The 16,097-nt window shown below is 35.2% G+C and overlaps 1 protein-coding gene across 1 annotated transcript in view; it reads right to left on the bottom strand.

Annotated features, from left to right (window-relative positions):
* Positions 1 to 16,097, bottom strand: part of LOC150081287 (fatty-acid amide hydrolase 2-like) — a 62,447-nt gene that overhangs the window by 38,701 nt on the left and 7,649 nt on the right. The window contains exons 2-3 of the mRNA XM_090379072.1: positions 3,798 to 4,017; positions 2,617 to 2,826 (exon numbers count right to left, since the gene is read on the bottom strand). Coding sequence (XP_090235198.1) covers positions 2,617 to 2,826; positions 3,798 to 4,017 — 430 coding nt within the window. The remainder of the gene's footprint in view (positions 1 to 2,616; positions 2,827 to 3,797; positions 4,018 to 16,097) is intronic.

Genomic DNA, 16,097 nt, shown 5'->3' with positions numbered 1-16,097 from the left:
TATTTTTTTTTAATGGTAAATACGCATTCAAGGCATCTGTGATTAATGTTTTAAAAGCATACCACAGTTCAAATGTTTTCATTCTCTGCGCGATATCTACCCAGTTAATAGCGGCCATGTAGTACCTTAAGGCATCGTAATTTCCTTTTCTGAAATTAAAACCCATTCTTTTGCCTTTTACTGCTCCTACCTATCTCATTATCATCCACTGTAGAACTCCGTGATCACTCCCTGCTACTGGTTCCTCTACTGTCAGCCCTGTTATGTCATCTGATTCATGGGTGATGAAGTCTAGGATATTCTTTTCTCTAGTACTTTCCCTGACATGTTGATACAAATAACAGTCATTTAGTTGATTTAAAAATTTTGTTTCCCATGTCTAGTTTCCTTCCCATTTACTCCAATCAATTAGAGGCAAATTGAAATCACCCATAATAAGACAAGAGAATGGGTTGAATTGTGCACATACATTCATGCACAGAATGTAAAATATAAATACAGCAGACTCTCGATTTACTGGGAAACTTCAAGACTCCAAATTAAAAAAAAAAAAAAAAAAGAAATCAACCAGAAATCATAAAATTCAGGTAATAATTAGAATAGGCATAAAAAGATGTTTTGGAAAGTCGTAAATAAGTGACAAGAAGCAGCATTATAAGTCGTCATTGGAAGATGAATGTACCTATTATCTTGCAAACCCCGATGTCTTCACACCAGCTGCTGAAAAAAAAAAAGAAAAAAAAAAAAGAGAGAGAGAGACCAAATGTTTAGTTTGTTTTAGTGCATCACGTCGATTGTTTTGTTCAGTTGCACTGCAAAAGGACAAATTTGTTTCGTTATTTATGTCAGGGATGTCGGAATTTTTTTTTTCTGTTTAGAAATCTCAAAAATGATGGATAAACTCAAGAGTTGTGCTTTCAATTAAACAAAAACTTGAAATTATTCAAAAGTTTGAAAACGGTGCATCCATTAAATATCTAATGAACCATTATAATGTTGGTGACCAAACCACCCACAACATTGTAAAAAATAAGGGGAAGCTATTAGATTTAATATCGACATTGTAAAAAATATATGCATGTCCAATATACGCGAGTATATTTTTCTTGTGATAAGTTTTTTCTTTTTTTATCTATCGCCATACTTTTTACGTAGGTTGCTGAACATTTTTCGATACAGTAAGTCTCCGACTTACATTAAATTATTTCTATTTTTTTTTTATATGACTGAATATTTGAGTGAAGGGGGGGACACTTTTCACTATAATAACTTAAAAACGCACAGAATTCCATCTATTGGTATTATCGCAAATGAAATAAGATTGAATTTACTACCCGTTTATAATGAATTGCACTAACAGAAAAGCCCAATAACTTGGAAAGTGAAAATTGTTTTATGGCAGTGACCTCCAGAAATGTGAGCTCGCGTGGGATGATGATGATGATGATGATCATCATCATCATCAGCCATTTTCAATCCACTGCAGGATGAAGGCCTCTCCAGCAACTTTCCAGTTCCTTCTGTTTTGTGCGATGGCCATCCATTTACTACCCACAAACTCATGGATGTCATCTGTCCATCTCCGTCATTGTCTTCCATGTTTTCTTCTAGCTCCTCTTCAGTACCATTCTGTTGTTTTCCTAGTCCATCTGTCATCATGTCTTCGAGCCATGTGTCCTGCCCAAGACCATTTTAGTTCTTTAGTTTTGATAAGAATGTCCTTTACTTGAATTTGCTGCCTAATCCATGTGTTTCTCTTCTTATCTAACAGTCTGATTCCCAATATATTTTGTGTGGGGTGATAAGTCTTTCTGCCTTAACCCTATGAAGTTCTTTACAGAAAATTTCATTTTAACCGTTATCATAGTGCCCACTAAGAGAATAAGTGACAGCGGTACTAGTAAATCTATCAGGAAAAGGAAAGTGATCGAGATGGATCAGAAAATTAAAATAATAAGGATGTATGAAAATGGCCAAACATTAACAAGTATTGTGTGGAATTCAGATTTTTCAGTGACAATGGTGAACACAAAAATGGAGAAAGACAGAATACGAGAAGCAGTGAAGCGATCGGCACCAATAAAGTCAACTATAATAACCAAGGCTACAAAATACATATCAGTTTTTACAGTACAATAACATGCATTTTTTTTTTCCTTTTATGTTTTCTTTTCTTATGTGCCACTCTGGCTACTTCACCACTGTCCCCAGATAAAGTTTTTAATTAAACTAATTAAAAATATATATATATATACACATATAATATACATATATATATTTTTTTTCATTCTTCTGAGAATATGTGGTTTTTGTAATTTTGACATATCAGGGATATAGTAGCAATATTTTTTAGTCATTCCGGGGTTACGTAAAACTCGACTTATGTAAGAAGTCCTGGAACATATCTCTTATGTATGTCAGGAACTTACTGTTTGGATTAACTGGGAAATCAATTATCTGGGAATTTTTTTTTACCATCTATCCCAGAAAATCGAGAGTATACTGTATAAACAAATATAAAACTGTGTTGAATTTGTAGTTGGGGAAGGATTGCTGTACATTTACTTTTTTTTGGGTCATGACAAATATTAAATATTCTCAATGATTTATACATACCACTACTTCCTCCTACAATCCTGGTAGTATCATATGGATTATTTGAACGACCATATATGTTATTACTTGATTCCCACCACATGCACAATTCACTGATATTTGTTATTGCAAGGGGAATTCCTCCTGCTTTCCTAAGCAAATTAACTGTAACAGCATCTTCAGTTGCCCTCATTCCTTTTCGTAATACAAGACCTGAAGTAAAGAGCATACCTAAATTAAAAAAAAAAAAAAAAAAAAAGTGAATGCTAAAGAAAAGGAAATATATTCACAAAAATTTTTTTTTTAATTAAGCATAACAGTAAAATATAGTAATTGAATTAGCATCTGTAATTCTAACCCTTTTTTTTCAAAACCAGTCTGTAAATGTGCATCAGTCCATTTTTCACAGTTTAATTCCAAACTCAAAAATTAACTTTTATTTTTCGTTTCTCCTTTCAACTTCTATTCTTTGGAACAATTAAATCCCAATGGAAAATTTTTCTTCTTATGTATTTCATGAATATTAAAATCACATAAAGTAAAGTCCGATATCAACAAATATTTCTGTCTTCTCAAATACAACCAATACACATTACTACAGTACTGTTGAAACTTTATACATACTAAACCTTTTGAACTCTTCTTTTTATTCAATTTTCTCCATATATATATATATATGGGAAAATTAAGATAACCGAGATTAGGCTAGCTTAAAGACCTGTAATGTATTAACTATAATACCTATGTGTAGAAAATACCTGTAATTAAGAAAATGAACAAAGACGGAATAAACCACAATAGAATGATAATACAAAAAAGAAATAACAATATGTACTCTGTTCGTACCCATGCATTGCTAAAACAGCTACTGGGACAACAGTAAAAGCTAGAGATAGAAATAAATTAAGTAAAACTACTATAAAAGCATATTAAAAATAAAATACAACATGAATTATCATATTACAAAAGAATAATATATATATATGGACAGTGGATTGCTGAATAATGGAATAAGTCGTCTTTCAATATGGCAGAGGCAGAAAATCTGACTAAATTCAAAGCAGAATTTGATGGTCACCCCATGGAAATGGGAATAATCTGAATATTCTGTTTTGTTTTATTATTTTATTTTATTATTTTTTTTTTTGGCTGAGGAAAAAAAAAAAAGTATATATATATATATATATAATAATCTTGATTACCTTTCACTGCAATTGCTTCTTTAGTTGTAAATGGAACTCCAAAAAATGGAAACTGACTAGCTATTTCTGTTTCTGATAATTCTCCAGATGCAATTTTCTCATCAACTATGGAGGCTTCTTTAAGAGCATCACCAAATCTGTCTTCTACAATTACATTTAAGTAAGGCTGGATTTCACGAATTCTGGAAATGAAAGCTCTCACAACATCTACGCTCTTTACCTGTTTTATTTAAAGAAAACAATTATTAAAATCTAAGTCTTCAAAGTGCAACTGTGTATATGAAAAACACTTGAAAATTATATAAATTTACATTATTATTTAGAAGACCAGGTTATTTTCAAAATTTCTATATGGGGTCAGCCCACTGGTAGGTCACATCCCACAGGATAAGGAAATCTGTACTTCTGTCTCCATAATAGTAGACAGACTATGGTATACCAATCTGTAATTTAACACAAACTATTCAAAAAAATTAATTTATTAAACAGCTGCTAATAAAATTGAGTTTTTTACATATCTCTAATTGTGATTCAAACAGAATTTTCAATTTATATTCCATTTGTACTCTAAAATACAGACCAAAAATTTACACTAGTCAGCTGCAAAACATTATTAATGGTGTATTTATATAATTTTTATACAATCATAACATTTTAAACAATTATATATAAACACAGTTACAACTTATCATTTTGGGTTCACATTAATTTGCCTGTCTGCAGCAGGAATATATCATGCAATGTTCATGTGGACTAATTTATAAACTTGGAATAAAGCCAAGAAAAGGTTACTCTCATCAGAAATGAAATTTGAAATTAGATTATTTCTACAGTAGAAGGACAATGACAAACTCCCTATGCTACAGAAATTGTAACAGAAAGCAGATCATATGGATTTGATCTGCAAACTGAATTTCTTAACTAAATTAGCTGCTTCAGCAAATGCCAATGCACAAACCCAAGATTTTTAGAATAGTGAAATAAAATTTTATAAACATGCAAGTAATCTGAAACTTTTTTTATTAAGCAATCAGTGACAGTGTCAGGCCATGAGGTATCAGTGTGCCATGTCTATAAATTGCATTTGTTCTAAGGCCAACTTATCTTTCCCAGAGAGGGGGCAGAATGAAAAAAAATTTGGGCAATCCTTGTGATGACAACTGAAAATGGCTAAATCAAGGTTCCTTGTATTGTTGCATTTCAAACCAAGCCTTTCCAAGTAAGAGAATTGAAATACCACTAACCTACCAACAAAGGTTAAACAAATTGTTGAATTCCTTCAATTATAACATCAACACAGGAAGTTGCCTAATTTATACAACTGGTCTATATACAGAAAGCTTCTTTTTTTCTTTCTAATGTTTTGTATCCTACTTTCTTAGTTTGCCAGGACTGATACTGTATGTATACATGTTCAAATTTTTTCATAATTGTTGAACAGCATTATTTTTCCAGAGTAGTTTAAGGACATTAATCTATACTTATTGAGGAAGTATTTTGAAATTGAAAAACCAAAAATATTTCAGCAGGGTTGCAACATTATTGTAAGACATAATGGATGAACTCCATGAAATTCACCAAAAGTTGAAAATACTCCACTGAGAAAGTCTAGAAACAGTAAATATGTTATTAGGAAAAAAATGAGTGAATTTTCTAAAATCTATTCTTGTGTAAACCATGTTTCCAGTCAGTTTGTCAAACTCTGCAGTCAATACAGTGATATTCTCAAAGTAACTCCACATATGCATTCTTAACAGTTTCTCCTTTGTTACGTTTTTGCAGTTTTTCAGTGTACGGATGGATGCAAAGAAATGACCAGAGCAACAAATCATCCATAATTTACACTGTTTAAAAAAAAAAAAGATGAATTCATAGTCTTAATTTTAAATATTCTCATTCCAAATCATTTTTAAAAGGACTGGAATCTTTCTTTTAATAGATATGCAAATCAAAAACATGAAAAAATGATAAAAATGAGCTTTAGTGGGTAGATTTGTTTAATTAAAAAAAAATCTATATACATTCCAACAAACTGTGCAGAGATCACTCTGTACACTCTTTTGGGTGTTTTTCAATCCCCCAAATACTATTTTTTACTATTTCTAGGCTTCCTGCAGTAATATCACACATATATTTTTGGCAGCAAACACTATATTAAGCACTTGAATTTGCCTTCCAGCATCTAATCATCTTGATATTACACAAAATGAATCTGTAAAAAAGTCTGGTAGTCCCATAAATTTTCTTGAGGGCAATATGGAAAATATTGCAAATATATTGCATGACATTGCAAAAAAAAAATTTCCTGGGTGTTTTAATTTAATAAACCTTAGGTTTATTAAATTACAGTTTTAAATTATTTTATTATTTTACAGTTTATTAATTAAATTAGGTTTATTAAAGTTAAATGTAGTATATCAAGTCTGGGTGTTGTAATTTAATAAACCTCAGGTTTATTAAATTACAAAACCCAGACTTGATATACTACATAAGCTCTAAATAACAAGCAGGTGTCATTTTTTTTTAGGTGTGGAAACTGCATACGATAACATTTCCATCCTTGTCTCACAGTTAGTTCTACAGGAATATTTCTTCATAAAGGGAAATATCCTCAACATTTCAACAAACATTCTTTAGTAGAGACAAATTACAGTGAACAACAAAAACATGAGCGCTACATATGAGGTAAATAAAGAAGTCTCACAAAGAGACATCTTGTCTGCCACACTATTTACTACAGCACTTGACCCCTTCTTATGACACTGTGCAGGTGGTATGAAATTTTTGTTTATTCAGAAGACCAGGAATCAGCAGACTACTGTAATGAATACGTAAGTGCCAAGATAAGAGAACATCAGAGTATCTGGATTATAATGGACTCAACCTGAATGAAAATAAGACTGCACAAATAATTTTCAATAATAAAAGAAATCAAAGATCCAGTGGCTCTTCCAATAATTTTGCACCTTCAATGGAATATGGCATCAAATTCTTGTTTATGAATTTTTGAATTATATCCAGGGCTTTTTTTGTGACGGTACGCAACGGTACGACGTACCGGCACCTTTTTTACAGCATGCCAGCACGGGTGACACGCCTGGCACGCAGTCGGTGTCAGCCATGCCAGCTGCTTCCATCTATTAAGGAGATCACGTGACAATGGGCGGAGTCAGCACCCGTCAATCACGGCCATATCCTAGCAGTCTGGAAGGGGTACCCGTTTCTGAATCTCGATCAAACCTTGCAATGAGGTCACTTGAGATAACGCCACATATACAAGTTGTCGTTGATTATCTTTCTCATAATTATATACAACTTTGTCGAAGGTCCCTCCTTGAGATTTATGTATAGTGAAAGCACAAGCACATACTAAAGGAAATTGTGTACATTTACATGTTAATTTCCTATTGTTCTTGAATGGAATCTTAGTTGATCGTTTTTTAATAGGTACACACTGACTAGGTAAATGTTTATCTTTCACATATTGTTTATAACGAGATTGAAGGTTATGTCCTATTTTGACTCAGAAAATTTCATCCATACTTGTTTAACCATTGCCTATTTTTGTAAGAATTTTAAAAAATGTACTATTGGACCATCAAACAACTTGTACTAATTCATGAAATTCTAGTGAATGCCATAATTCTGGAGCAATCTCTAATGACTTGTTTTATAAATTCTTTCGATTCCAATATAGAACGAGTAATGTTAGCTGTTATTCCTACTGATTTAAATGCAATTTGAAAATTTTCTGCGGTAAGCATTCGCATAATTTTCATTGCCATATATGGCAAACGTTGGGGAGTTACTCCACGATGATCAGATCTACGAATTTCACTCGATGCCATCATAAAGGGAGTAATTATTAATCCATTTTTAAAATTTTCATGCATGTCCCAAATATACAGCTGGAAAAGAAAGTTCTTCTGCATGTATATCAAATATGAAACTTGTTGGAGATGATTTCTGACCCAGTGCTGTACATAAATATTTACCTTCAGACCATAATAATGTTTGTTATTGAATTATCAATAGTTTATCATCATTGTTGACAGGTTCACAATTTCATCTGAATGTTCCTGTTCACTATCATCATTTGTCCCCAAGAAATCATCACTCACTTTTATGCCATAGAATTTATACAGAGGTGAATTTATCAAATACCGTAGCCATATTTTCACTATTTTCTACTGCACACATCCTTGTAGATATGATGATTTATGTACGAGTCTTCGTTTTATATGTACATTAATGGCATAATTGTCATCTAATTCTTTAGGTAATTGATGAACCATCGTATTTACGTTAACTGGTACATTTATTACTTGTCCAATGATCCCATATTGTTTATGTTCATAATGTAAACGACGAATTTGCACAAAGGGTAATCGTGGTGATATCAAACACTCAGTTACAACATCCAGTGGAGGCAAATGATAGGATATGTTGGATATATAAATCCATATGACATGGCCATAGTTGGTATCCATCCCTCTTTTAATGAAGTATGACACGTCATGAAAGTACTCACTTCTTGTAAATGAAATTCATATGAAGTTTTTGAAAATAGTGTCAAACCTAATTGAAACCATAAATGATCAGAAACATTACAACTAAATCCAAATGGGTTTTGTACACTAGTTTTTCAAACTCACTGTCAGCTTGTATAGACACTATAGGGACGTAATCAAGAATCTCATTATTAGCCATTTCTAATTTTTCTTTTTTTCATGCACAATATTCCTTCATTCGTTCTGCTCCAGTTTTAGATTCCTGATAAGTATCAGGCACAGTAGAACTCTGTGGTTGACAAGTATCAGGCATAGTAGAACTCTGTGGTTGACAAGTATCAGGCATAGTAGAACTCTGTGGTTGAATTTCATTATTATTCGGAATAGTTTGAATTTCTAATTTCCTTTTCTTCCGTTCACGATATTCCTTCATTATTTCAGCTCGAGTTTTTTTGGGTGCAGTTTGAGAACTCTCAGGCATGACGAAATATTCTTGTTGAATTTCATTTGGATTCACATTTCTATCCAACTTCCCTTTCTTTCTTTCACAATATTCCTTCGAACACTGGGCTGTAGATTTTGGCACAGTCACTCGCATATTAATCATTATGCTGATATAACAGTATAATGTAGTGCATCACTGCTCAATTGTACTTGTTGTGTCACTGCACTTGTTGCGTACAATTGAGTTTTCATGGGTGCATACGTTGTTGCATCAATGCACTTGTTAAATTTTTAAAATATTTTTGTTAATTTAAAATTTTTAAATTTAAATTTGTTAAATTTGGGTTAAATTTGTCCATTTTTGTGTGTTACTGAGAAAGAGTAAATGTGCCATCAGAATTTAGTTTATTCAACCCTCTTAAAGCTTTAAACATTTCACTTATGTCCTAATGCAAATGATGGTTTCTTGGAAATTTCTTAGTGAAATTTCTAAGCCTATATGCAGATGAGTGTCCATGATATGGTTTAATGATTGTTTCATACAATGGGATATTTGTCTTGACTCTACCTCTCATTTTTCCCAAAAAACTTCGGCAGAACTCTTATTGCATAGTTTAATCTGCAGAATATGTTGGGCAAAGATAAACAGTGATGAATGGAAATGAATGTGTTTTAAAAGTAATCTATACACCCATTTATTTTTTTATTATTATTTTTATTATTACCACCACTAGGCATATGGTGCAAGGAAGCCTGAGAGAGAGAGAGAGAGAGAGAGAGAGAGAGAGAGAGAGAGAAAAGTAGGAGGAGAATCACCAAAAAGGTTAAGAATGATGATATCCAGCTCACTGTCACTTTATACAAGAGCATCCCTTTCTGCTGATATTTATAACTAAATAAAGTTTTGATTAAATTTAAAAAAATTCCATAATGTATAGAGTATTACAGTGAAACATTCCTCTATGACCAACAGTTAGTTCTCCAGCAATCAATTCTTAATTTTTTTTTTTGCTGGACTTAGGAAACACCCTGTATATTAAGATGTGTATTTACATGTAAATACACATCTTAATACATAAAATCTAAGGAATATAGACACAAAATCTAAAGAAGTGAATCCAATTGATGTGGGTGGGCAATGCAATGTTGAGTCTGTTTGGTGTGACATAAGCACTGGGAAAGAAAAAATGAGTATAATGAGCAATTGTGCAGAGAAATAGTGGGCCAGTAAATTAGAGTGTCTTATAATGGGGGATTTTAATTTCCCGGATATTGACTGGAATTTGTGGGTTGGTCACTCATACACTAGCAAGACTTTTGTGGATTTATTAGATTGTTTTCTACAGCAGCAGGTTCTGGAGGCAACTAGAGGGAGTAATACTCTTGATCTGATTATCGGTAGTGATTCTTCATGCATCAAGAATCTGCAGATAGAGGAACCACTAGGTGGCAGTGATCACAGTGTGCTTTACTCAGAGGTAACTACCATCAAAGGTAAAGGGATGGGTTTTGTTTTCTTTCGTAAAGGTGACTACGGTGGTCTGAGACAGTATTTAAATTCTATACGGTGGAACCAACTGATGATGTTACCAACAACAAATTCAAAATTGGGAGCATTCAAAGAATTAATCTTGGAAGCTACTAGGCTTCTCATACCAACAAAGAAATATTGTTCAAGATTTAGGCCTAAATAGATGTCAGATGAACTAATTAGACATGTGACAGAGAAGAAAAAATGCATGGGATACATATAAATTAACATGTGATACAGAAGCCTGTGATAGATATAAGCTGGTCTGTAACCAAGTTACAAAGGAGGTTAGGCAGGTGAAGGCAGATTATGAGAAATCTTTGGCAAAGGATACAAAGAAAAACAGCAGAGTTCTTTACTTATGTAAACTCTAGAAGGAAGGGGATGAATCAGATTGGTCCACTTGATACTGATGGTTCAACTGTTGATGATCCTGCTCAGGTAGCTAACAAACTAAATGAATATTTTGCATCTACATTCACACATGAGTTATTCAGGGAGGGGAATTCCAGAGGTGTATTCAACTCTGGCAGTAAGCTAAATAATCTTGTAATAACTGAGAGTAAAGCGGAGGAGAAATTGTTGAAGATAAACAATGGGTGGATGGAATCTATCCAGTTATATTTAAGGAGGCAGCAAAGGAAGTAAGCAAACCCTTAGCCATAATTAGGAAAGCTTCCCTTGACTCAGGGGAGGTACCCATGGACTAGAGTTGGGCAAATGTGACCCCAATCCACAAAGGAGGATCAAAGGGCAACACAGGTAATTACAGACCTGTTAGTTTAACTTCTGTTCCATTGAAATTAATGGAGGCACTGGTTAAAGAAGCATTGCAAGAGCATCTAGACAAGACTTCAGTTATAGCTCAGACACAGCATGGGTTTGTTAAGGGGAAGTCTTGTCTGACTAATTTGATTGGATACTATGATGTAGTCACAAAGGAACTGGATGCAAAGAATAACTTTGATATCATATATTTGGATCTTAGAAAAGTCTTTGATACTGTTGCACATGGAAGACTACTGCATAAATTTGAGCAGTGTGGCATTGGAGGCAAATTGCTGCTATAGATAAAAGGATGGTTGAGAGGGAGAAGACAGAGTGGTAATCAATGGACACTGCTCTTCATGGACTAATGTTATTAGTGGAGTCCCTTAGGGTTCAGTGTTGGGTGCATCAAATGATATTGATGATGGTATATCAGGCTTAAGGTCCAAGTTTGCAGACGATACGAAGGTTGGCAGGGTTGTTAATGACACTAATGACAGTACACTGCTGCAACAGGATCTAGAAAAGTTGAGCAGATGGGCTGAGAGGTGGCAAATGAAGTTTAACATTGACAAATGTAAAGCACTACATATGGGTGGCAGTAATCCCAGAGTAACGTATTAACTCTGTGGTACTACACTGACAGTGATAGAGAATGAAAAGGACCTGGGGGTAATTGTGCAGGCAGATATAAAGTTTTCTGAGCAGTGCAGACGGTCTGCAAGAGTAGCTCATTGTGTCTTGTCAATGATATACAGGAATGAGGAGGTGGTTATCCCCTTGTATAAGGCAATGGTCAGGCCACACCTTGAGTACTGTATACAGGTCTGGAGGCCTTGTTTTAAGAAGGATGTAGAGCTGTTGTAACGAGTACGGAGAAGAACAACAAGATTAGTGAATGGAACAAAGGGTTGCTCTTACGAAGAAAGGTTTAAGTTTTGCAAATTACAGTGTCTGGAGACTAGGCACCTGCAAGGTGATCTGATTGAGGTGTATAAAGCCTTGAATGGCTTGAGCATGCGCAGCACGGATGGGATTCATCCTCTTGCTCAGAATAATCACCTGAGAGGGCATAAATTCAAATTGAGGAAAAACAGATGTAGGATAGATGTGCAGAAGTTTGCCTTTAGCCAGCGGGTGGTTGATTGGTGGAACAAACTTCCATCTGTTGTTGTAGAAGTTGATAGCTTAAATAGATTCAAGGCAGAACTTGACAAACATTTGGAGCGAGTGGAGGGGTGAAATAAGGGTTTTTTTTTTTTTGGCTTATGCTATATAAGCTTGCTTTCTTGCATCATGTGCCTTTGCTAATGCTATGTCCTAAAAAGCAGCATAAAGCAATTCCCCCCCCTCTTCTCTGCACCTGTCCCAACAGATTAACATCCTTCCTAAAATGAGGCCTCCAGACCTGTATGCAGTACTCAATATGTGGCCTAAGCATTGCCTTATACAATGGAGTAATCACCTTTTTATCTCTGCTGATAAAATTCCTGTATATCATTAATACCATCAGTTGTAGAGGCAGCATGTTTGCGCTGTTAAGAAAACTTAATTGACTGCACAATTATCCCCAGGCCTTTTTACTTCTGCAGTGCACCGAGTGTGATACCACATAGCTGGTACATTAATCTGGGATTAGTGCTCCCCATATGAAGTATCTTGCATTTGTCAATATTAAACTTCAATTGCCACTTCTCAGTCCATCTGCAGAATGGAGGGGTGAAATGGGAGGGTTTTTTTTTTTTTTTTGGCTGATGCCACATAAGCTTGCTTTCTTGCATCGTATACCTCTGCTAATGCTAATTTGTCTAGATCTTGCTATAGCAGCCTTCCCTAATTATGTGATTAACATATCACTTGCAAACTTAGACATAATCCTGATAGGCCTTCATTAATATCATAAATAAATATAGAATGGCCCAACAATGAAACCCAGTGAACTTCACTTATTAGCACGGTTCACTGGCATTCAGTGCTGGGACTCTTCCTTGAATATACACCTTGGGGATAATTGTGCAGTCAATGAAGATCTCTGAGTAGTGCAAACAGGTTGCCTGGCCAGCTGATGGAATTTATAAGCAGAGATAAAGAAGAGTGCAGGAACCAATAAGGCAATGGTTAGACCACACATTGACTACTGTACAGGTCTGGAGGCCACAATTTAGGAAGGACATCAATCTGCTGGAAAGGCTATAAAACTACAAAATGAAAACCAAAAATAACCAACAATAGCTAGTACATATCCAGGGAAGCACAGTGACAAGGGAATCTGCAAGGATAAAGCACAACTGCTGCTCAAAATAATGTTATAAAAGCCCACTCATAAGCAAATACTGATACCCACTAAGAGGAAAACTACCTAAGAGAAAATTTTGGGGAAATTTATCAAAGCATCCATGGTCACTTTGCTACAGCAAAGTGACCATGGATGCTTTGATAACAATAAAGATGAAATGAACTGAAAACATGTGCTCAAATATGGTTGACACCCAGTAAGCACCTCTCAAGTACTGCTTGTTGCAGTTAGGAGCAATCTGCATACATGTTATAAGTTTCCGGCACCCCCCTCCCCCATACTTCTCCTTCAACCCATGCACGGTACTAAGTACTATAGGTTTTGATACCTTTCGTGTTTGGGGTTTTCAAAAAAAAATTTGAGATACATCATTATACTGGCTGGAAAATACCAGGAAGGAATCTTTGTAATAAGCTGGAGATATACTCAATCTCAGTGACTCAGCAAATTTAAAAATATGATTCTGGAAACCCTTTATTCTCTGAATGTTGACAATTTGTTTAGAAGAAAAGTAATGCCAAGAGCAAAGCCCAGTTTTTTAGATGCAGAGGAAGTAGTTTTTTTTTTTTTTTTGTTAATTGTTGGCACATCGGCTTCTGTGGCCATAATGCACCTCCCAAGGTTTTTGCATTTTACTCTGATCCAAGCCTGAGGCGGGATTCGAACCCCCGACCTTTGGGTTTCCAGGCAGGCACTTTACCCACCTGGCTAGCCCGGTCGGCTAGAGGAAGTAGTATTTGTATTGTGCTTATGCCAAGAGACATTAGAAGTCAGGATAGAGATCCCCTATACAGATATATGATCTTGCCTAGAAATTAGTGTCATTGAAGATAAGCATAGGGGCAGAAGAATCCTTTTTGCAAGAATTGAGACAGGATTGAGTTTTAGAAAGAATAAAATCAACTAAGTTATCTTTGCCTCACTGGAGAATTACATGGAGATCGGCATTTAAGGAATTGGTAGTGGATATTCGAAAAGTTGAAGCTGTTTGTGCAGGGAAAGTTTTCACCTTCCCATTTCTCAAATTAGAGGGTGGAATGCAATGTGCTATCATTAGCAAAAATATGGAAAGGATTTCCTGTCAATGGAAGGTCATAAATATACAACAGGAAAAAAAAATGGGAGAAGGAACTGAACCTTGGGAAACACCAGCATTAGTGGAGACGTTAAAAGACAGAGGCATCTACCATCACCTGCAGTGAGAGGTCAGAGAGAAAACTAGATACCCAATTACAAAAAAAAAACAGTTGGCGAACCATAAGATGGAAGCTTATTTAGAAGCCCTTTATGCCAAACATGATCAAAAGCATTTGAAATGTCAAGAGCAACTGCTTGAGCTTCACCAAACTTTTCCATTGAATTTGTCCAGAGATGAGTAACATAAGAAAGAATATCATCAGTGGATTGACACTGATGGAATCCATACTGGCAATCGTTGATCAGATGGAGGGTTTCTAAATAGTTTTAAGAGCTGGCAGTTAATTGATTTCTCCATTACTTTAGAAAGAGTGGAAGTAAGTGCGATGGAACAATAATTGGATGGAAGGGATTTGTCACCTTTTTTAGGAACTGGCTGGATATGAGCAAATTTCCAAGCAGAAGGGAATAAGAAAGTGAAAAAAATGTGACACAGAAAAGAAGTAAGTTCAGGAACACAGGTTTTGAGAAAAAGTAGAGAAATATCATCAGGATTTAGTGCTTTCTTAGTATCAAGACTGTTCAAAATTCTTCTGACTTCCTTTTGATGGAAGACCACAGATTCAGACGTCTAGTATCATTGTTGCAGGCTCCAGAATTTCCCTCATTCTCTACTGAGTCCTCAGTACTTGGCACAGCCCAAGCTGTTACTTCCGGCCAACAACAGAACATGTTCTGCCATTGGCCAAACCCAATAGGCATATAGCAACCAGGGTGCACTAGACACCCTGGTTGCACTAGTGCACCCTGATCCCCATTCCCTAGCTGTGTGGAGGCATGTCAGTTTCTACTATCGATGACTCTTTACTGGGGTCCCAGGGTAACTGAGAGGGGCAAGTAGTAAGTGAAAGGAGTTGGTGATAGTGGGAGAAGTTTGGGATGTTTGGGTGGGGGGGACTAAGTGATGAGAGTAGTAAAAGAATACAGATTGTAGTGATGGGCAGTGAGTCAGGAGGCATTGAATACAGGAGTTGGAAGAAAAATAGGCTCTAGCAGGTCAGCTTTATCTTTGACTGAAGTGGCAATGGAACCATCTGTTTTTGACAGAGGTGGGAACAGAGATGGGCAAAAGTTGCAGCCAATAGCTTTAGCAAGAGACCAGAATGCTTGACTACCATTTGGACAAGAAGAAAGTTTTCTACTCTTAGCCTGTTTGAAATCCAGTTTGGACTGATTAATAACTACTTCACAATTGTTGCGAGCTTTGGTGTAAGCAGTAAATTAACTTAAAATTTGAATACAAGAAAATTGTGATAAGCAATGTTCTTATCTTGAACAGCCTTAGCACATTTATTGAAAAACCAAAGTTTAGACAAAGTCTTGATCAGATTTTTAGGAGGAATAAAGGATTTCATTCCTACAAGAATAATTTCATGACACTATCTGAGCAAACGTTGACATCAGAAGATTTGAAACAGTAATCCAACCAAGGAAAAGAAATCTTGTGGATCATCCCATTTTGTATTCTTGTCTCACCAAACAATGCAAGGTTGAGAATGGCCATGAGAGAAAGGCTCCATTGGAGAAGAGATCATCACCAAAATGTGATGGGC

Source organism: Mastigoproctus giganteus, chromosome 8 (assembly GCF_048544385.1).
Source record: "Mastigoproctus giganteus isolate SK-2022 chromosome 8, ASM4854438v1, whole genome shotgun sequence".
Taxonomy (NCBI): domain Eukaryota; kingdom Metazoa; phylum Arthropoda; class Arachnida; order Uropygi; family Thelyphonidae; genus Mastigoproctus; species Mastigoproctus giganteus.
Note: the sequence above shows the minus strand (reverse complement) of the source record. Positions and strands in the feature narration are given on the sequence as shown.